We start from the raw sequence: 23,819 nt of genomic DNA, 5'->3' as shown, positions 1-23,819 counted from the left end.
GAAAGAGGAAGAAAAATACCATATGAGATCGCTCACATGTGGAATCTAAAAAAATAAACAAAAAACAAACAAACAAAAAGATAAACTTTTCTACAGAATAGAAACAGACACAGAGACATAGAAACCAAACTATGGTTACCAGAGGGCAGAGGGTGTGGGAAGGAATAAATTGGGAGTTCAATATTTGTAGATACTGAGTATGTATAGAATAAACAGCAAGTTTATACTGTATAGCAGAGGAAAATATATTTAATACCTTATAGTAACGTATGTTTAAAAAGAATATGAAAATGAATACAGGTATGTTCCTATATAACTGAAGTGTTGTGCTGTACACAAGAAACTGATGCAACATTATAAACTTACTAGAAATCAATGAAAATATTTTTAAATAGACCAAAAACGAAAAAAAAGAAAAAGGATATTATCAAACCAAAAGAATAAAGTACTGATTCAGGCTGCAACATGGATGAACCTTGAAACTTTATGCAAAAATAAGCCAGACACAAAAATCCAAATATTGCCCTTTTAGGTGAACTGAATCTAAGCATTTATTCTACATTTCAGGTAAATTTTCCAGAGGTTTGAAGTCTATCAATATCAAAATAAAATATATTATTCATTAAAAACATAAAACGATACCTCACAGGAGGGCTTTAATCATTAAATGAAGAAATGCATGTAAAGCTCCTGGAACAACACTTTGCACGTCCACAGACTGTCACTGCTGTCACTGCCACTCAGAGAGTGATGCCAGTGCTGATGAGAGCTGCCTCCACTCGCTCCCCTGCAGACAAAAGTGAGGACCTGGGCTCTGAAAGGCAGGGTGACCATGAACCTGGGTCAGACACAGCCACGCCCCAGACTCTGCGTTAACCAACTTTCTTATACAAACTGCTCCATGTAACATAAACACCTACAGGGATGTATCTTACAACACAGGGAATATAGCCAATGTTTTACAACAACTATAAATGCAGCATAAGGTTAAATATTGTGCATCTATTCTACACCTGAAACATATATCATATTGTAAATCAGCTATACATTTATAAAAAATTAAAAAATACTTTTAAAATGTTACAAATTTAGTATTCAATTCAGTTTTTAAGTAACTATTTAACATCTTAGAATGTATAAAAGCATTTAAGTGTGAGAAGTTTGTTTACATATTTATTTAATTTCAGCCTCCTGCTAAAAGAGAAATTAAACAATTTTTTAAACACAGCTTAAAAACCACAACAACAAAAAGACAAAAGTGAGAGTGAAGAGAAAATGGAGATTCAATACTTAAATGAAATCAGGGGGAGGTAATGTCATAAAAATGGATGCCATGAAGTCAGGGTAAGTGTTAAAGGCCGACTAGAAATTCAGCTGTAAGATTCTTGGCAGCTAAAGCAAAAAGAACAACATGATGTGGTGGGTGGTAGAGCTCAGTGGTAGAGCATGTGCTTAGCGTGCACGGGGTCCTGAGTTCATGCCCCAGGGCCTCCACTAACAGATAATACACCTAATTACCTACGCCCCAAAAAGAGCCCCAAAGGAAAGAAAAAGAGAAATTTCCTTCCTAAAACAACCTGATATTCAATTTAGATTAAATACTGAAAAAAAAAAAAAAGAAAAATAGAAAAAGATGAGTGACACAAGCGATAATGCCCGTGAGATAAATCTGCGGTGGCTGCTGGCAGGTCCCCACATCCCACGTGTGAAAATCTGAAACATCCTTCTCACCACTCAGAGTCATCCTCAGCCCACCCCACCCCTCCCCCTGTTAAAAGCAGGAGCACAGGCAGGGACCGGCCTTCGCTCTCTCTGTGTCATCACAGTGAGACAGGATGGAAGGGGGCAGAGCACAGCCATTCAAGGAAGGCCACAGCAATTAACATCAAAATGGTGAAGGATTCAACCCCCAATAGGCCTTGAGGCTCAGGATGCAGAGATTTAACTTCTAGCAGATCTTGAGCTTCATTATACACCCATTGTAATAGTAACATGGTGAATAACACGCCTCCAGCACCATGGCAGTCCCAAGGCTAGCCACAAAAGGTCAAAGGGTGGGAAATGGCCAAATCCCTGGGAATTCCATCCCCTTGCCCTTAGGCTGGTCGTTCTATTATTAGCATATGAAACCACCAAGCCCATGAAAACCAGCAACACAGCGCCTCCTCCTTGCGGTCACCCCTCTCTCTCCCTCTTCGGAGAAGGCCCACACTCTTGTCTGTGGAGTGTGGACCTACTTTTAATCTGAGCACCCAACCCCCACACCTCGTGGCCTTTCTCTTGCCTTTCAATGTATCTCTCTGAATAAATCTACCTTGACTCAACAGTGGCTTGCTCTTGAATACTTTCCAGCACGAAGCCAAGGACCCACATCTGGCGGGGCACATCCCAGGGGCTCAACCAAAGCCTGGGACACAGCCCTTCTCATGCCCCACATCTGTTTTCTTGTATCAACAGGACTGGGTTGTGAAGGGAGCTCTGAGGCCCCAGTGAAGGGAGCTCTGAGGCCCCAGCTAAGGGACAGAAGCAGCTACCAGGGCTCAAATTGGCGGGCAGCCACTCCCCCAGCAGGGGCCCTGGGATCGGCCAGGTTCTCTGTGGTTCCCTGTTGTGCTGACTCCCCAGCCAGAGAGCGTTCTCCCTAGGCTTGTCCCCACAAATCCCTTCTCTCCAAAATACAAGCACATCATGTCACAGTCCTCTTGTTCAACCAGGAAATGTTCAGCCCACTTTTTCCTTCCCAAGTCAAGAACCTAACTGTTCTCCATCCTATCCCACCACTTCTTTCTTTGTGAGAACTGTGCACTCCCCACACACCATCCTGAACGCAGGTGCCTTGCTGGCTGGTACCGAGATGTTTCAGTCTCACACAGCCTGTGTCCTTTCACTTTCCCCTTTCTACCTTAAAATGCCTTTCCTGAGTCTCCCACCCCTCTGATTCTGAACTTCACAAAGTGCTGTGGTTACAGTCACTATGTGCATACATCCCAGGTTTTGGCTAGGTTTCCTTCGCAAGATCTTCATTAAGGAGCTGCATCAAGAAGTTTAAAGAGGCTATTCTTACATCTGAGCGGAGGAGCCTGCCTAAAATTTAAATGGCTTTCAAGAGAGAGTTAACCAGGGACAGAGAGTTCGCAGGACCTAGTCAACAGTGTCATGAGGCAAAATGTTCTTCAAAGGCTCAGAGTGGCTTCTGAACACGGAGTTGGCAGGGAGGAGGTGCCAGGCTGTTAGTGGGATGAGTGAAACTGGGTACGCTTCCCCAGCTGAGGAAGTATTGGATTTTGTTCTATTTTTCCAAACAATTTCTTACTACCTTTTTCTCTTATCGTCACACACCATTTCCTACGAATTAAGAAAATCAATGTCAGTCATTTGGGCCACTTGGGAGAAGCTACCCAATGCCATTCACAGGGCTGGGATATGACAGCCATCACCAGTCTAGGTTGAAAGACCAGTTGGGGTATTTGCACGGTAATCACGGGCATGCAGCAATCTCCCCAGCTTCAATTACCTCATCTCAAATATGAGGCCAATAAAACTACCAAGCAAAGTGCGTGATGATTATGGCCGACATCTGTTTACTAGGTAAGTGCCCGTGACAGCTGCCGCTTAATGGCGAGTGAGTATGATCATCGAGACCCAGTCTACCTGGTCACACGTGCCCTGCCTTCCTGCCTTGGTGTAGGAGCGTAGCTTGTTTAGCTGAGATGAACGCCCCCAGAGCAGCCCCGACGGGAAAGCTCCCAGCTCTGCACGGCGAGGCGTGTTCCTTTCCTTCTCAGAGCTGATCACAGTTTGCAGTCGTCTGTTTTTATGTTTATCCCTTTAGTACGTGCCTCCCCTCTGGAGCTTTTGCTTAAGCAGCACATGTCCAGGTGTGTCTTGTTGCCTACTGGATATTCTGGGCTGGGAGGCAGGTGGCCCCACTTCTGGCTCTGGTGCTGAACCGAGAGGGCATAAAGCCCAGGGGCCCATGCTGAACCGAGGCCCCTGCACCCAAAATTATGGCCTGACATTGGGCAAATTACAGTCTTCTTTACCCTGAGATTCCTCATCTGTCCATGAAAATAACGGCCCATGGCACATAGAATTACAAGGATTAAAGGAAATCACCAAATTCACAACCTATTCAGGAGGCTACCAGTGCGTCCTCAACAGACTCATGCTGCCTTTACGGCTCTGACACACGCTAAGTGGGGCTGACGGACACAGTGAACACTGCTAAGTGCCTGTTTGTTAAGTGCTTCATGTGTGTTATAATACTGTTTACAACTTACAAGAAACCCAGGAAGAAACGAATATTATCATGCCCATTTCACAGATTCACCAACAGGTTAAGAGAGGTTACACTCTAGTCCAAGGCCCTTTGGTGAGGAAATGGCGATTTAAACCTGAATCTGAGCCCAGGCCTGGGCTACGTCTCTCTCCAATCCAACTGACCACTTGCCTATGAATTCCACCTGTCCAATACACACGTTTGCAGCCGGCCAGCTCTTAAATGCAATATGTGCCACCGTTTGTCAATGTTGGTTAATTACCAGAAACTGCTCTCAGAGACTGCTACAGAAAAGACAGGTGGACCCACATCCCTGCCCACAAAGAAGAGGAATTCTGCCTTGCCTTCTCCCGTAATGTGCAGAAACCCTTCCCTACAACACTAAATTCAAATGTATGCTTCATCCGTGTTTATGTTTGCACACAGCATATTAAAGTAGAAGATACCTGCAGTAATTCCATCTCGGTTCCTTTCCAAGTTTCCAGATTATCCATAATCAGTCTGTGAACGAAAATACTACAATGTGAATGAAAATACTGCAACCATGTCAGTAAACAATGAATGCTGATACCAAGACATCAGCAGCTGCCTCCACCAGCCAGCAAGGACAGGCCTGCAGTCCAGCCTCTACAGCCACTCACAATGGTGCCCTCTGAGCAGACTCAGAATAAGAAAAGACAGGATACTTGCCCTAGATAGCTAGGTGCTTTTCTAAAGAATGAATTCAGTGAGCCCAATTGATTGCTTCTTCCCATACAGAGAAAAGCACTAAATTTTTTAACTTGAGACACCTGGCTTTCTTTAGATAACAAGCAATGTTTTATTGTTCCAACTACCTGGTCTTTGTTTTAAAGCTCCTATATATCCTAGCTCCTCCTCAACCACTTGGGAGCAGTCCCTCAGAGTGCTCTGAGAGGCTGTCATCCCGGCTCGAGTCCTCCCGCCAAATAAAACATAACTCTTAACTTTTAGCCTGCACATGTTTTTCAGTCAACAGTTTTGGAAACCATGAAGGGACCCAGAGCAGACTTCTCTCCCCCTGAACTCTCCGAGAAACCGGAGCCTTGGTACCATCAGTGGCCCTTTGTGCCCATCCGCCTCCTCGGGGAGTCCAGATGCATTTGGGTGAGTCTCTCCTGGTTCTCGGATCTCCCATATTGGTTGATGATCCTGAGTTTTATTTGGCGGTGTATCCAGGTACCTGGCCCTCCAGTTGAAAGATACTGGGGGGCATTACCCACCCAGTGGAGACATACTGGGTGGGGCCTGGTTGAAAGATAACGGGAAATACCCACCTTGAGGAGACGTCCGATGTGGGGCTGGTTGAAAGATACCAGGAAAATACCCAGTGGAGACGTTCCGAGTGGGTCCAAGTTGAAAGACACTGGGTTCAGGACTGAGTGGTTAGGTAAGAGGCTGGTCTAATGCTTTCCTCAATTTGGTTACCTCCATTGAATTTTTCGGAATAAAAGTAAAACTCTTAGGAGGAACCTTTCAACTCCAAAAATGGGACCCTTCTCCTAGCTGGTAACAGCTTTCTCGGGTGACAGAGAATCTTGCAGGAGTGTTAGAGGCAAAGACTTCATGCCATAGAGTTGTCCCTGCGGGAAAACTTACTAGCAATTTTATTCTGAGAACCCGACCTTACAATGGGGAATAGAACTTTCAAAAAAAAAAAAAAAAACAGAAAAGAAAAGGAACAAAAATAAATGACAGATTGCCAGCCTCCAACTAATACCCCAGCCAGGTTTATATACGTACAAAACTTACAACTTTAATTGGGAATTAAAAAAAAAAAATCTCACTCTGAAAGTAACTAACCAGGCCTGATAAAAACATTTTTTGGAATTCTGAACTCATAAAAACAAAAACCCCTTTAGGGGGAACTTGGATTTCTCTTCCTTAGTCCTTGAAATGTAAACGTTTTATCTTTCTCTGTGTATTTGATGTTTGTGTATGTATGTATATATGTGTTTCCTTTTTTTTTAAAGGAGAACTTGGACTCTGCCACGCAAAAGGTACAAGTATTGTGTACATATGGTGGCCACGCAAATAAATTGGGATTCTCAACAATCCTTTTATAGTACCAATTTTCAGGCATTTTGCCATCTTAAACTTTGTTGCATCAGCCTGGATGACAAAGGCTTACCTTTTGGAGACTGAACTTTGAATTTATTTAGGCAACACCCCCACTCTCATTTGGAAAAGCCTCTTCATCTTATTTGTTTAAAATCACTATATATATATATATAAATGGATGGCCATATGATGGATCCTTTAATTTGGAAAGACTTAAATTGGTGAAAGGTGAAAGAGCTCTCATTATAAACAGCTGTTTTATTGGTACCTATTAAAATCAAGTTTAAAAGTAGAAAAATATATCTAATGGTTAACCTAAGAACTTAGTTATAAAAAGAAACTGCTTTGAAAAGCTACATTTGTGTTTTTCCTTTCCCATCAATGGTTTTAGAGATGATAATAAAAACTTAGAATAATTAATGTTAATTAGGTTGAGTAACTGGAAAAAGGAATGTAAAACTGTCTAAAGATTTTTTCTTAATAAAAAAAAAGGATAATGGGCTTATCCCAAATGGGTAAATATTTTTAAATGGTTATTTTGAATGTGATAAATAAAATGGACATTTTTGGATTTAAATACAACGTTTTGATACTACACTACGTAAAGTTAAAAAAAAAAAAAAAAAGACCAAAGAGATCAACTACTGCCCCACCAAAATTAAAGTTCAAACAAGTCCGTTTTATTTAAACTTGGTGATCCCAGAGACTTTTCTATAAAATTAGATACAGTGCACAAAAGGAAAAGAAAAGAAAAAGAAAAAAGAAAAAGGCTTCTGTCACTCCTTCTATAAATAAGAATTATTGATTAAACCTAATAAATATTAAAATTAAAGTTATAAGAGTTAATAAAATTGAGATAAAAGTTTGTAAAATTGGTATATTTAAATTGGCTTTATAGAAACCTTTTGCTTAATTATATTTTGGTATAGATATATTTCAATGGAAAAACGCTTCCCTTCTTGGTATTATAAGGCTGGGCACATATCTGTCCCTCAGAAAATAGTAACTGAATAAACTAATGGAAACAAATAGAGTTACATGAGCCGTCCAATAAAACGTAAGAATAAAAACAAATATTCAGTGGCTAATAAACAAAAAAAAAAAATAATAAGAGGTTTACCCTGGGTTTAACTTAATAACTCAAGGAAAAGAGACCTTACTAAATGCCTTATGCAAGCTTTGGAAGACATGATAAAGTAAACCTTAAAGTTTTAAAACATGGAATTCTTTGTTTACAGTTCTTGTCACTGATACAAAAAAGCAAATTAAGGAGATACAATTGGGCCTAGGTGACAGAGCAGTTCTCTGGGGAACTGGAAACGTGTGTCTTTTTCTTGTAGATCAGAAATGTAAATACAGCAAACAGTGACCCAGGACTGAGCCTAATTAGCTCAACGAGATAAAACTTAAGGCCAAAGAAATTTTTCGCATTTTAGAACTCAGAACTCTGACGGGTCCTTCAGACTTTGTCAAGAAATCTTAAACGCCTTTTTCAAAAATAGTAAGCCTTAGGGATTTGAGCAAGCAAATTCAGCTTACTCCAACTATTATTATACCTATCTCATAGGTAAGTTTTAAAGTGAAGCTATGAAATCTTTAGCTTTTTTCTATTTATAAGCTTGCATATACATTATAGATATGAGGTATTTCTATGGCTAAAAAAAAATCAAAGTCAAAGAGCTCTGCTTAATTGACGTAAAAAATAAGAGCTTACAAATTAAGTATTTTTAAAATAAAAACTGACCAAATTGACCTTCAGGTTCACATAAACTTGAAAATATTCAATATTAAGATAATACTTGGTATTGTTTGGTTTAAGTATGTTCTAATTAATATAGACGCCTTTAAAGTCATCAATATTAAGTATAATACCCTTACTGAACTTAGGTTTAAGGAAAGTCAAATAAGATCCTGTTATATGTGTTGCAGATTTGTCAAAAAAAAAATAATAGTAATGTGGTGTGATAAAATTTTAAGTAAATTAAATGCAAATGAGATGAGAGCTTTGGGTAAATTCTTTTAAATATATTTTTAAAATGTATGCTTAAGATAATCTCTAAATATTTGGTACCTTTAAATTCTAGAATTGTGCTAAATTAAGTTAAATGAGAGGAGTTGATTAAATAGCTATGCCATTTTGAGATAAAATAAGATTCAAATATGAATTACTTAACATTTAACTTCCTCTTACAGAGAAACTAAAGGTGTTTAGAAATATTAATAAATAGTTGGTGCCACCCTGAAATAGTCTCTATTATTAAGGGAAAGATCTCAGTATCCTAGGAAAGTAAGATAAGAGTGTAAAGGGAGATATAAGGAATGGAATTATACTTTGATAATGAAAAATAGTGACTTTGTCCTGAAGCCGGTTACTTCAGAATGGAAGAGAAAATAAGGGACACTCTAATATGAGAATAGAAATCTGTGGAAGGCTTGTGGAAGAGGAACCCCGAGGAAAGAGTTTTGTACGTGGTCAGAATTGGCTAAGTTTAGAATCAATTTGGGCAAAGTAACTGAATCTTAGAAGTAAGCTGGTACAAGAATAGATTTGGTTTTCTCTCTATTAAGAGGACAAAATTTTCTTAAAATGTTAATCCACCTTCAGTAACAGATTGTAAAGCTTCTTATACCACTTAACTGATCTGTTCTGCCTTTACCTTTGAAATATTTTCTTGTTAATGAATAAGTACTTCTTTACAGTGATCTATACATTTATCTGACGAAGTGTTTTGAAATCTTTTAACAAGCTCCCCAAATATCAATTTCTAATTTAAGTTCTTTTAATCTCCAGGTAATTTTGGGATGCTACTGAGGGCCCCTGGAACATCCCAAAGAGAGATTTTAAACTAGTAAGTTTCATTTGGCATGTTAAATAACATGGGAAGTATTGCCAAATGAATAGTAAATCTTCCTAGTTTATATTGTATGAGAAAGTATTATTAATATAGATATTCTAGAAATTATATGGACTCCCTAAAATTCTGGTATATCTGAAATGTTACCAGTCATAATTCTGGTTATTGTGACCAGGTTTCTTTATTGATTATAGTGTAACGGTGTTTAAACATGCTGTTAAATCTTTTGTCATTAATAGACAGTTAATTGTTTTCTTCTGATGATTTTGCAAAATGCTTTCTCTTCAAGGAGATGTACTGGTTTCTAATAAATTTCAAACTATAGCACTGAAATAAACTGCGTAAGGAATTTTAAAGGTCTAATGAAAACTCTGATTAAAAGAATTAGTTACATGGGACTGAGTAAACTGATGAATATGGTTATAATTTTTGATTTTTTGAAATACTATGGCTTTTAACCTGTTTCCCAGACATAAAGAAACTCTTCTCCTTAAACTAGTTATGATTCACACCAATTTGATAAATTATACCTATGTAAGCAGACTTGGAACATTTATCTTTTCCCTCTACCTGATCCCTCAAGAGACTAAAAACTCTTAGGTCCCCAGTGGCTCTATCAGACAAATGAGGAAGATCATCTCCTAACAGATATAGAAATCTCAAGGTATTTTAAGGATTTTAAAGAGAAAAGAATTTACCTAAATCTGTAAGGCAGAAATCTATGACAAGCCCTTGACTTGGCTTTCCTGGCCTTATTAACATTCTGCACTGAGACTCCTTATTAAAAATTCCAACACAGCCAATTTAAAAAAAGCCTATATGATCAAATAATCAGACTTAACTTGTAAACAAATTAATCATGATTTGCCTATATTTGCGAAAAATGAGGGTAACTTTAGAGAGAAAAAGATTACATTTTAGTGGATACTCAATTCTAGTTTTGTTAATTGAGGTCTATATTTACTAGACACTTCCCAGATCATTCCTTGCTGTTATGTCACATTGCTGTAGAGTTTAATTGAATTATTAAAAGGATACTGTAGGTTTGTTTCTGAAGCTCAGTAATCCATCCTTGGGTAAAGTTCCAAGGCCCCATGACCTGCAGCCAGGGGTTTATACATACTGCTACAGGCATGACTTAAAGAATTGTCTCCAACCTGAATGGAACTACCATTTATCAGGTACTATTAACTAGACCATACACAGGAAAGCTGAAGGAAACGGACTTTCGGACTCATTTCCAATCAGAAACTGCCCCTGCAGTGCACTCGCCTATAGAGCACTGCTCACCTTCAAACAATGCCCAAATGCATAAAAAGCTACCAGGCCAGGATGAGAAGAAGACGACATCTGAGGTAGACAGCTGACCCAAGACACCGGACCAGGCCTGTATACCAATTACTTTGATAATTTCTCCTACCTTTGATTATGAACTACTCCCATTGTTAAGTTTATGGTAAATTACCTATGTCTAGTACTTCTTTGTTACCTTGGTGGGTTTCCCTACTCCAAGGCTCTAACTAGATGGCCCTCAGAAACGTTATTCTAAAAAGAAATTATAGTTCTGTTTAGGCCACTGTTGATCTTCCAAGGTGGGAGACCTCACCTGGACAATTAATACCTGCTCTGAGCCTGACCATAAATATGAACTTTCTCATAAGATCACTCAAACTCAATCAGAAACACAAGCAAAATTTTAACCCAAAATATATCTTCTCGACTGTTAAATTCTTACTCGTGACTTTATTAACTTTACTAGCTGCATTACTTATACCCTGTCTATTTTATAAAATTGTTCTCTTACATTTCCCACTGTGTAACTAGGCCTACAACAAAATTGATGATGGCTAAACATCTTGAAGAAATAGGTAAAATTTATAGCCCTGCATAAAAAATTTGTAATAGTATGATTCTAGATATGGGAATGAGCATCGAAGGGTGAACATTTCCTGGATCATAATAGACTAGTAAGACAGGCAATCCAGAGAACTTTTGGTATCAACAGGGCCTGATAAAACACCTAACACCTTGAATGGCAGCTCAGAAGATGCTTCACCTGAACTAGGAATGAGCCATCCTAGCACCGTGGAACAAAATTGGTCATGAAATGTCTCTCAAAATATTGGTCGAATTTAGGACCAAGGGGGAGCACTGTGAATGAAAGTACTACAATGTGAATGAAAATACTGCAACCATGTCAGTAAACAAAGAATGCTGAAACCAAGTCATCAGAGGCTGCTGCCACCCCCCAGCGAGGACAGGCCTGCAGCCCAGCCTCTGTGGCCACTCACAACGGTGCCCTCTGAGGGGACTCAGAATAAGAAAGTACAGGATACTGGCCCTAGATAGCTAGGTGCTTGTCAAAGGAATGAATTCAGTGAGCCCAAATATTTGCTTCCTCCCATAAATAGAAAAGCACTAAATTTTTAAACTTGAGATATCTGGTTTTCTTTAGATAACAAGCAATCTTTTATTGTTCCAACTTCCTGGTCTTTGTTGTAAAGCTCCTATATATCCTAGCTCCTCCCCTACCTCTTTGGAGCAGTCCCTCAGAACAATCTGAGAGGCTGTCATCCCGGCTCGAGTCCTCCCACCAAATAAAACTTAACTCTTAACTTTTAGGCTGCACATTTATTTCAGTTGATGCAACTTACAACAAACCCAGGAAGAAATGAATATTATCATGCCCATTTTACTGATTCACCAACAGGCTAAGTGAGGTTACATTCTAGTCCAAATTCCTATGGTGTGGAAATGGCGATTTAAACCTGAAGCTGGGGTGCCCATGCCTGTGCTCCTTCTCTCTCCCATCTACCTGATCACTTGTCTGTGAAATCCACCTGTCCAATACACAAGTTTGCAGCCGGCCAGCTCTTAAATGCAATGTGTGCCACAATTTGTCAATGCTGGTTAATTACCATAAACTGCTGTCAGAAAACGTTACAGAAAAAACAGGTGGACCCAATTCCCTGCCCACAAAGAAGAGGAATTCTGCCTTGCCTTCCCCTGTAATGTCTAGAAACCCTTCTCTACACCACTAAATCCAAACGTATGCTTCATCCGTGTTTATGTTTGCACTGGACTTATTAAGGCACAAGGTGCCTGCAATAATTCCATCTCAGTTCCTTTCCAAATATACAGATTAGCCCAAATCAGATCCAGAACAGACACAACTCATCAAATCCGCAATGAAACACACTGGATCAAGAACAAAATGCATGTACTAGTCCAGAAAACTACGGGTCCCTCTTTCTTCCTGTCATTATACAATCCCACCAGAACTCATTAATTTGCTGTCTGCTCATCTGGTAACCAAACTCAGAGAAGAGTCAACTCAGCAGAGTGCCCTACTGGGGAGAACACCCCGCCAAAGCACTGTGGGCTGCCTGCCCTCCCGCACGCTCTGCTGACCCCTAGTGTCCTCCGTGGAGACCAGGCAAACACAGCTGTTCCCAACAGCTGCAAAGTCCCACACATTAAATAAAAGCATTTTATTTTATACGATATGTTACATATATACCCATCTCTGAAAACAGCTTTGCCAGAAGCCCAAATCTTCAACATTAATCTGCAAAGGCAATTCCGGTCCCCAAGGGAAAGCAAGTCTTAAGACGATGCTAAGGCCTCCAAAGTCCTCTCCACGATCTTCAACCAAACTACCTGCAGGTCTGCAGCTGCAGGCGGCTACATGTCTGTTTTTAAAGCACACCCCTCCTGCCCTCGTGTGCTACAATATCCCTCTACGCCCTCCCATCTCAGGGTAAGAGCAGCCACTGCAGAACCTTGCAGGGCAGCACTGACAGGACTGGACACAGAGGATCAGAGCTAAACTAAGCCTTCTGATGACACGAGCTTGTTACTCTGTCACTTTACACATGAAGATATATAGAGAGAGGTGGGGTGATCTTGCTCAAAGTCACACAGCTAATAAGTGGCATAGTCTATAACTCTGCTCCTCCCTCCGGTGTGACGCCACAGCTGGGACGCCCACAGGATTCTCTCGTGCCTGCCTGACCAGTCCTTGACTGTCAGTCATGACCCACCACAGGGTCGGCCTGCAGCCTGCCTTTTCAGCATCTTTTCCCTCCAGTTTCTCAGGAACAAGGCTGCTCCGGCCACCGTATGACTTCCGGCTTCCCGAACACTCCGTGCTCAGGCCAGTCATGCCTGTACATCCGGCCCCCTGCTCAGAGGCTCTTCCGTCCCTGCAGGTGGATTTTTCCACTCTCCACATGGACACCCCCTCAGGGGAGCCCTCCTCTCGCCCTCAGTGTGGCAGGTGTCCCAGGCCAAATCCCGAGCTGCCCCATTAAGACTGCTTGTGCCCAGGTCTGCTAGTCAGACCAGCAGCTTCAGAGCCCGGGGTTATGCCCGGGTCACCCGGCAGACCTACTGCCCATCTCCCAGCCCCTACCCAGCAGGTCACCAGGAAGTCACAGTAGGTGCCCCACAAAATCCAGAAGGCTGTTCACTTGCCAGCAATCCTAATGACTGGTTACCAACCTTTGATCAGTTTCACACAAAACAGCAGCTTTCACTTTGAAGCGGGGGGTTTTCACTTCTGCTGTCCATCCTTATCGGAAACATCAAGGGAAACCAAAAGGCCTTTTCTCAACCCTTTTCTGATGACACATTTCCACCCACAATACTCACATGCTCAAGAAGTTTGGGTCCACGTGGTTTTGTTTCCCTTATGCTAAGTGGCTCATAAGACTGTGGGATTCTTTCTCTCTGAGTGTATTTCTTTGTACTTAGTTTATCGGCTTTAATCTGTTTTTGTCTCTCTCTTCAGTGTACCTGGCAGTTGCCACTTCTCACTCCCTACAGCAGCCTCTCTCCCAACTTCTAATCTAGGAAATCAGCTGTGATGAGGGGCCAGGGGGCAGTCACAGAAGATGGAACTAAGGCACTGAGAGGCTACATAATTTGCCCAAGGAGATCAGCTTCAACCCCCAACAGTGTGTGTCTCATCCCTCTGTTTAACTCTTATGCTAAACTAGTTAACTTTTAATAGATTATGGTTATAAACAGATGAGGTATCAAAATACATACAAGGACACACATCAACTCTAAGATGTTCATAAACTCCACTATTTTGTTTCTATTTATTTTATTTCTTTTAAAAGAATTAAGAACCTCTGCAGTCAATATAGCAAAATGTTAATGGGTTTTAAATCCAGAATATAGAGGCGTAAGTGTATTACTCACACTTTTTTCTATATTCACAAGACAAAATGATTTGAAGGTCTCTCTCCCCTCCCCCCTACTCATTACTGGCTCTCACCTGAGCTGCCAGACCACACATCTAACAGCCTTTCATTTTACCCACAGCTGAACTCATCAGTTTTCCCCCAGAACTCCCTCTGCAGCTTTCCCTCTTCAGAACACAGCAAGACCATCATTTACCTTGTTAATCCACCCAGAAACCCTGGCCTTACTCCATCCTACCCTCACAGACATCATTCATCCTTTCATTTTACTATCTGACATGTCTTCAATCTATTCCCTTTTTCCCACTGACCGTCCCACCACTCAGGTGGAAGCCACCAATACTGCCCACATGGACTCGTGAGTCTCCCAGTGGCCCCCCAGCCGCTCTTCCCTACTTGAGACAAATGGGATTCTGTCACTCCCATGCTTTTAAGACTCTTTTCAAACCCACTGTTCTTAGAAGAAACTCCAAATTCTTCACCTGGTGAAGTTCTTTGCCATGAAACTATCAGCTCAGGGAGGGCAGGACCCGCCCTCTCCCCTCGGCCCTGCCCCCTGGCAGAGTATCAGCTTGGGAGGACCTGCTGAGCTACAAGAACCTGTATTCTAACCCTGGTCTTGAGTTCTTAGCAAACTGCTTCAACTATCCATACAAATCCAAGGTAGATTAGAAAGATTTTAGATGTTGAGCTAGACTTTTGCTTTGGGGATTTTGCACTAGCAACCTGCAAGTACATGTTCTAATAGATCTGTCTTCTTGAAACCACACCCAGATTTAAGTAGTATCTGTGGAATGCCTTCGGAATAAAAGGAACTGTACTTTCACAGACTTTATGTTTTATAATATGAACAACCTGGACAGTGTTACAAATGGAACCGCCTAACAAGTGACAGAAGACGGGTTAGAGGCATAAAGCAACAGGTCGCAAGGACGGTAAGAGCATAGTTGTTTCTCCAACCCCCCTAAAATCCTGAAAGAACCGAAAATTCTGAATTTTGAAAGTAAAAGGCTATCATATAAAGAAATAAAATAATCCTCTTCATCAGGGTTTCAATATCTGACTCCAGAACTTTTAGCATGCCATACTGAATACTAGCACAGAAACATCAGATGGACTAGTGGTGAGTAAGTTCCAGGAAAACGGCAGTAATTCCTCCAATTGTAAGAGGACACACACTCACTTGTCGAAGGTGATTGTAAACCACATTCTGGAGAAATTCAGAAGATTCAGGCTCTGCTTCTAAATGGTGAGGACACGGAAGGATGGCTTGGATGCATGCTTCTGAGTCACCAGCATTCTTACACTGCAGGGGGAAAAGGAGGCCCCCAGTCAAGAGCAGAGATGTTCCTGTCATGTCTCGCAGGCCGTGCCTCGGGGACTCAGTGCCTTGCAGCAGCCCGGCCCCAGGCGAGGACCCGCAGCTTGGCCCCACCAAGCAGGAGGGGCACTGTGGTTGAGAAAACCCACCCCTGATGGGGGCAAGAGGGGCTGGTGGGGTTGAGTGAACCTATAAATGCCCACAGAAATATACCTGCATTCATTCAAGTGATACAACCAACAGTAGCAGGCTATTTAACAAAATTTAAATTGTCAGTGGAAATTTTGCCATTCCTTTCCGCTTGTCCCCTGCACTCTGAGACAGGCTTAGGCTCTCTCACACCTGCAGCTCTGATGCAGTAGTTGTGAAGTCATTTTACTTTGCTGCAAGTGTCTTCGCTCCTCGTGTCACTGTGTCTGTCCTCTTTTAACACAGTCGGATGTCTTCCTGGATCTCTCCCTGAGTACCTTGCTCCTGCTCCTCAGATCCTGAGATAAAGGGCAAGTGAAGACACATGATCAGAAAAGGCACTGTGGACTTGATCAAAGTCCTCAGTGACCCCCTAGGTGAGTGCTGCCCACCCCTCAACTTCACTTCTCAAGGTTCTGCCTAGGGTGACATCCAGCCGGGAGAGTGGCCCAGGCCAATTAAAAGCTGTGTGGCTTTGGTGCGGGGACAGGTGCAGGAGCTGGTTCCGGAACCGGGCCTCTCCCCACCTCTGTTACCCTCTCTTCCTAGGCCCCGCTGCCAAGCCCCCAGGCTCCCTGATCTTCTGCATTTCTCTTCTACTCTACTCCAAACACTTTTCCTCTTCCTTTTTTCCCTAATTATCCCCAGCTGGAGTGATTTTTCAATCACAGTGTCTGAAAAAACTTCCTGCAGACGAAAAAGAGGACTCCAGAGGTAAATGCCCATATGCTGTTCCCTGAATAGAGCCCCAAGCTGGGGGGACCCTCACCAACACTCCTGGGGGCATTAGACATGTTGCAGGGTCAACCACCCTCAACAAGAGTTTGCTGAGTCCCAAAGGCCCGCACAGCTTCCCTGCTCACAAAAATGTAGTCAGCCCACTTATCGGTTATTAAGAAGCAAAATTACAAAACTGCTTATGTTTCTTACTAAAATTATCTATGAGATGGAAAAAGAAATTGTAATAGGAAAGAAGAAATATGACTCCGTGTTAGATCTGTTCTTTGGCTTTAACCCTGTGCCCTGTTTTCTAGGCTCAGACTTGCTAGCTCTGCACCTTTTGTGAAAGAAAGTTGCCATTAGCCTGAAATATAAAGGAGAGCCTATTCTCCGGGCTCTGATCTTTAAGGACGTTAGCTCTTCTGCACTTATGTAGAGAGTTTCAAGTCGCAAAATAGAGAATAACCTTTGTTTTGTTGGAGGTTTTACAGGGGCATCATGATTTGACCCACATGGACAGCTGCAACAACAAAGGATACCAAGGACAAACAATTCGTACAGCAAGAAGTTTGCAACAACCAACCACACCCCCTCCCCCTTTCACTATAAAAGGAGACTGAATTCTGACTTGGGGAAGAGGGCTCTCCAGGACATCAGTCTGACATCTTCTGGGTCTGCCAGCTTTTCAAATAAAGTCACTATTCCTTGACCCAACACCTCATCTCCCAATTTATTGGCCTGTCTTGTGGCAAGCAGAACGAGTTTGGACTCGGTAACAAAATACATTGGAGGTAGTATGTCTCCACTGTTTCCTCATTTCCAATATGTAGCATGCACATCATTTATGATCTAGTGCAAATAATTCATCAAAGACAACAATAACAAGAAACTCACCTAGCTATCAACACTGAAGTCGCAACCTATTAATTTTACATGCCGTTTAACAACAAAACCAAAAAACTTAATATAGAGACTTGATTCCATGGAAATTAAAATTATTTCTAGTCCTTCAAAAGTTTCTTTCTTTTCTATTTTCTTTTGTTTTGCTTATTGAAAGGAAAATAAAAATCAAGTCATTTTATTTCACGTATTTTTGTTATAGCTACATATTTTAAATACTACAAAGAAATTTAAATTGCAACAAAAAAAGTTCATATATTAGTATAAATATATATACAATCAATGGGGATTAGGAAAAGATTGGACATTTACTAAAAATCCACTGCACATCCAGTCTTTTACAAGCATATCCTGGAATATAAGCTCTATGATCCAGGGGTCCCCCACCCCCATTCTCATTGCCGAGTCCCTTAGTAATCAACTACCAAGGCACCAGCATAGAACCACGTGATCATTATTTTAGGTATAAATGAGGGAATTAGCTCATTCAATTCTAAAACAAAAACCCTAAAATAAACACTGAACTTATTTACAGATAAAGAAATTTGGACACAAAAAAGTAAACTTTCTTCCTCAAGGTCACAAAGCTAGTAACTGGTAAAGGCAAGATTTGAACTCGTCTGCCTGATTTTAAAAAATAAGGTGGAAATCCCATTCCACTTGTGATGGTCTAGCAGCACAGCCTATCACCCTATCTTTGTTCAGATCTTGCCTTAGACAGCCTGAAACAGCACATCATTCCTATGGAACTCGAGGGCAAATGATAAAAATAAGGATTTTATATCCAGTAGTTTTCTTAGGTCTCACTTACATAAAGTGTCAGCAGGACAGCAGAAAAACTCTGGGAAATGTGAGTGGGTCCAGAGCTTTTTGCTGATAAGAAACTCAATCTATCAGGACAGAGTGACCTTCCCATGAGAGGGCACATGGACATAAACTAAAGGCAGCTGAGCAATGAAAACTAGCAAGACCCTGGAACTCAAGCAAGAAGGATCCCTGCCATCCCCCAACCAGTTGCCTCTTCATCCACGTGGACACGATGGCAGAAGACCTAGGTTCTTGTCCAAGTTACACCATCATGGATCCTCACCCATAAAAAGTTACGACTCTATGCTGTCTTAAGTCCTTTCCAACTCAAATATGATGACACCGATGTCTCAGCAGAATGTCTATGTCTCCACTTCCTCTCTTCTAATAGGAGAATAATTCTATGGACACAGAGAAATCCAATAAAATACCATGCATGAAGCAGGAGAAAGTCTGCTTAAGAGACTTTGCTCTCATGCTCAGTGAATGAAAACTCAGAAAAAGTGGTCCTTCTCCCTCAGCAAGTGGGAGGTAGCCTGATATGTATGTGTGTATGTGTGTGTGTGTGTGTGTGTGTGTGTGTGTATAAATCAAATACAATTAATTCTGGGATGTGAATAGATTTTTTTATGTCACTGTCATTTCAAGGGGATGAGCCAACCTTTAAAACAATTTGGATCTAGTGTTCTGAGACAGACTCAAGCTCTTTTGGTGAAAGAGGGGAAAGGAAAGGAGGAAAGAGGTAAATGAAGCAAAGGAGTAAGAACACTGCTAGGGAAAGGCAAAACATTAATTTTGTTCCTACTTGCGTCACATACAATTTAGGGACTGGCTTTCCCCCGATGTCTTGTCGAGCACCGAGTTGCAGAAGAAGCGACAGCCTATTTCTCACTGAGCTTGTGACTGTACATGGAATCTTATAGACACAAATCATTTACCCTGAACAAACACTCTAGCAGCAGGCTGTAATTCTCCTGTTTTGAGAGACAAGAAAACAGGAGTTCAAAGAGGGTATATAACTTGACAAAAGTCAGAGGACCAGTAAACAAGAGAGGATGAATTCAAACTCAGATCTGAATGCAGAGTCTGAACTTCCCACTCCCAGGACAGGAAAATCCTTAACACACAGGATCCCCAGCTCCCCTGCAGTGTTCCTGGCACCAAGCGTTTCCCATGGTGATGGTCTCCAGTTCTCACAGACACAGCACTCTGTGCAGCCAATGACCTTCATCAGACCTTGATCATCTACCTGCCACGCCCACCAGGCTTCACCATAAAGGCCAGAAAGCTGGCTTTCAAGTGCATACAAAGCCACCCCTGGTCTAACCTGGGCTCTTCTGCAGCTTCTCCACCCTAAAGGCAGCCATGAAACTGCTCACAGTTTGCACAAGAGCCACACTACCTCTCTCCATCTCTCTCCCCACCTATACTACTTAGCTATGACCATTTTGATAATCTTGGAAACAAATTTTTAAAAACAGAATAGAAAGGATTCTGGAGCAAGTATTTAATACTTCCAATTTTAAATGACAAGTTACAAAGTGAGTATTTACAAACCGAATCTGCCTTTCTAATTGTCAGTTTTAAGCAGTTAGAAAATACAATAGCAAACAATTCTCACTTACAAAATTAACAAAAACATAAACAATAATCTGGGATAAACTCAAAAATTTTGCCCATGTTCTAAATGAAGAAATCTACAGGACTGTGCTGAAGGGTAAAATAAGAGGTGTAAATGTAGAGACATCAACATATTGCATGGAGGAAAGCAGTTTTGTAAAGATATAGGTTATCCTAAAAATAATTCAAAACTTAGTAAAAAATCCCATGAAAACTCTTATCTGATTTTTTTTAACTTGAGCAAAATATTTTTGAATTCTTCAGGAATAATAAAGTGATAATACTGGCTAAGAAAATTTGGGATGGAAGAAAAGAATCAAAAACAAATCAGACTGTCAATTATTAAATAAATTTTTACAATATGTAAGATATGGTGTTGGAATAAGTAAGGAAGATTGACAGAAAGGAACCACGAGCTCAAAAATAGACTCTAGTGTACAGAAGTATTTTGTGGGATTTCAAATCAAAGAGAAAAATATGAATTCAATAATTGTCCTGGGACAATCAGAGACTCACCTGGAAAGAATAAATTCTATTCCTGTCATAATGACCACAAGAAAAATTACAGACAGTGATATAAATATTAAAAAGTAATAGTAACAGTAAATACAACACTTTGCTCATATTAACTCAACTTACCCTCACTATAACAAGTAGTATTATCATCTCCATCTTAGAGATTAAAAAACCTACCGAAGAGATTTATTCCATTATAAGAAAGTATTTCTAAGAATAATGCCAAATATAAAACCCATAAGGAAGACATTTATATCTTAAGAATATTTTGGGCCACAACGAAAATATATAACCTACTGAACAAAATGAAAGGCAAGAAATGACAAGAAAAAGCTCTGTGACACTTGTTGCTGAAGACAAGATGTTAATGTTCATAACATACAAAGAGCTGTCACAAAGCAACAAGTAGCTCCCTCACTTAACTGTGTGCAAAGAACAAAAGGGATCATTCATTTTTAAAAAGTCAAATGGCTAATGAGTGAAAAATGCTCAGTACCTCACTGGTAATCAAATGCAAGCTAAAATATTGAAAAAGCACTTTTGCTCATCATAGTGGCAAATATTTGTAAAAGTTATTCTAGCTAGTGTCCATCTGTGGGAGAACAAACTGTGAGCGAACTTTTTGGAGGATGACATTTCAATGAATATGTAAACTCTAAAAAACGTGCATACACACTGACTCAACTCCACTTCTAGGAATCGTTTCCTTTAGAAAAAAAGAAATCAGCTCAAAAAGATGTACTCATCAGGGCATTTACACAGCACTGTTTACAATGGTGGGTAGAAAAGCTGAAGTGAAATCATATCCAGTGATAGAGAATTGGTTACATAAGTTATTCTACATCTTTTCATTCCCCACTGGAGAAGGAATTTCTAGAGTCACTTGAAAGGAGCCTGTGATGAATGTAAATGTCACATCCAGGGACTAAATTTCCAGAAGCCTTAACTAAAGGAATACTCATACAAGATCACAGGAATGTCTGTACAAGAATGATGCCAGTGCAACATCCTTTCTGACAGTGGAAAATGGAGAAAATCTAAGTGTCCACCATCAAGACAATGATGCGGTAAATCACGGCGAGCTGCGGGCCCTGAGGGAGCCGGCGTTTCGGCGTGGTCCAGGGCCATGTCCACAGCACTCTCCCACCAAAGGTGTTCTTGCACAAGAGACCGCACCTGCACATCAGAAGACCCCTCCACTCTATCTGAAAGGACCGGGTGAGTCTGCAGTGGGAGGACGTCTATGATACACCCCTGAGTGAATAAAGTGAGCTGCAGAAAAACTTACAGTATGGTCTTATTTTTCAATAAAGCATATACACACACATATATACATAAATTTCTCATATTTATGTGTGTGTGTGTTTGTGTGTCTTTGTGTATATATATATATGTCATAGGCAAAAAGGTCATGAAATATATACACCACATTGTCAACAGCTTTTACTCTCAGGAATTAAGGGGAAGGGAGGTAGGGGCCTTTCTGTACCACCGCTGTTTTCTTTTCAGTATTTCAGTTAAGTATACTTGGAATTTAAAACTTTATTTAAGTCCGAAGTAAAATGGACGATGCATCCACAAGGCAGAATGCTATATTGGTCATTAAAAATCATGCCAGGGGAGATAGAATATTGTAGAAAAACACGTAATAAGCCGAATGGAAAATGGAGGTCTCCACACAGTAAACAGGCACAGAGTGCTCGCTGGTTTTTATGACAGAGGTGATACACACTGACGAAAAGAACAGAAAATAGATGTTAAAGTGCTATTTATTATCTCTAAGTAGTGGGACCAGGATAGCCTCTTTTGTCCCTTTTTTCAGAATTATTATATTAAATACACATTATTTTTCATCTGAAAAAAGCATTTTTAGATGTGTAGTAAAGCACATTGGAGAATAATACACGAGTACTTACAGAAACAAGTAACTAGGAGACACGGCAGCAGCGTCACACAATGTAGAACGGGCGATCCTGATTAACACCGCGCAGTTACATAAGGACCCACAAAGTGAGAGCACCTGCTGTAACAGGGCGTGGCCCCCTTCTATTTGTCAGTTGTGTCTTCAGGGCTGAGGCAGTTCTGAGCACGGCCAGTGTCAGTGCTGGTGTCTGGATGGATGCCACTGGAGGTGAGGGCACCTGCAAGCCGAGAGGAAGAACAGAAATCATCCCCTGCCTTTTCTGTCTTGTTTCTTTGTTACTTTAAAAGAGAGGCATAAATAACATAAACTGTGCATCTTCCCTCCTGAAATTTAAGTAATGAAACCGTTTTTAAATCCTTCACAGCTTATAATGTGCCTATAATTGTCTTTTCAAAAAGCATCATATTTATTAAACGTTAATTAACTCAGTGAATTGACTTCCTGTTGAAAATTTCTATTTAAGAACATGAAATGCTCTACGTGAAATCACCACGTCTGCAGTGACCAGTTCACCTGTCTTGACGGCAGTTCAGTCAGCACCCACCATGCAGTGGCACTGAGCTCCTGATGCTGGTAAGAGAGCACGCTGCCACCTCAGATGGAGAGAAACTGTGAAAGCATTTTCTGAAGTCAACAGCACTGACAAAACATGACTGAAAAGTCCCAGTCTCCTTTGAGGTTGTCCTTTTCTGTTTGTGGCCAACAGCCATCAATGAGCAGAACCACTCCATTCCCGAGCCATGGGACTTACGTGGGAAGCAGTTTTGGAGAAATTTCCAGGTATAGAATGTAACCAACGACACGTAGAACTATGACAAATGAAACGATGCAATACTCTGATTTTGGAAGACACTCAAAATATTCTTCTAAGCCTTAGCAGCTGGAAAGGCTGGGCTTCTCCTAAGCCACTTATTTATTTCACAGCCAGTGAGAATCTCCCACAAACCCTGTTTCCCTGTGTCTGCTGGGCGCCTCAGGCACACACTTGCTGTCGATCTTATAAGTCACAGGGCAGACGCGTGTGTCTCACGCCTGCAACCCTCACACAGGCTCGCCTCCTAGCCTCACTGTCTGAACTTGGCCCCATTTTCTCACCTGTTTTCTTGGTATCTGTTCTTCTGTAAGCTGCCTAAAATGTTTCTTGGAACAAGTCAGAAGAATGAGTGGGTAGATAAATGTACAGTTGGACAGGTGAGAGATGGGCAGACAGACAGAGAGACTCCAAGAAAAGGGGAACAAAGTAAATTTCCTATGCAAAACCCTCTTCTAGTCAGGAAGGAAAACCACCACGGAGAATTGTGAAGAGGCAGGTGGCTTAGGATTGTTTCCTACATTATATGAAATATCACACCAAGACATGAGAGGGTAGAACTATAAATATTAAAAGAAAAAATCATGC

The 23,819-nt window shown here is 41.0% G+C and overlaps 1 protein-coding gene across 16 annotated transcripts in view; it reads right to left on the bottom strand.

Moving 5' to 3' along the window:
* Positions 1-23,819, bottom strand: part of LOC141576231 (uncharacterized) — a 166,607-nt gene that overhangs the window by 65,966 nt on the left and 76,822 nt on the right. For 15 of the 16 annotated variants that reach the window (XR_012504558.1, XR_012504559.1, XR_012504557.1 and 12 more), the window contains 2 exons: positions 22,413-22,637; positions 15,607-16,232 (listed from right to left, as the gene is read on the bottom strand). Coding sequence is in view for 3 of the 16 variants with exons in the window: in XM_074358964.1 (XP_074215065.1) it covers positions 22,543-22,637 (95 nt within the window). In the remaining 13 variants the exon portion in view is untranslated. The remainder of the gene's footprint in view (positions 1-15,606; positions 16,233-22,412; positions 22,638-23,819) is intronic. The other variant, XM_074358960.1, reaches the window with a different exon arrangement.

The sequence above is a fragment of the Camelus bactrianus genome, chromosome X (assembly GCF_048773025.1).
Source record: "Camelus bactrianus isolate YW-2024 breed Bactrian camel chromosome X, ASM4877302v1, whole genome shotgun sequence".
Lineage (NCBI taxonomy): Eukaryota > Metazoa > Chordata > Mammalia > Artiodactyla > Camelidae > Camelus > Camelus bactrianus.
The sequence above is the reverse complement of the archived record's forward strand: the minus strand, read 5'-3'. Positions and strand labels throughout refer to the sequence as shown.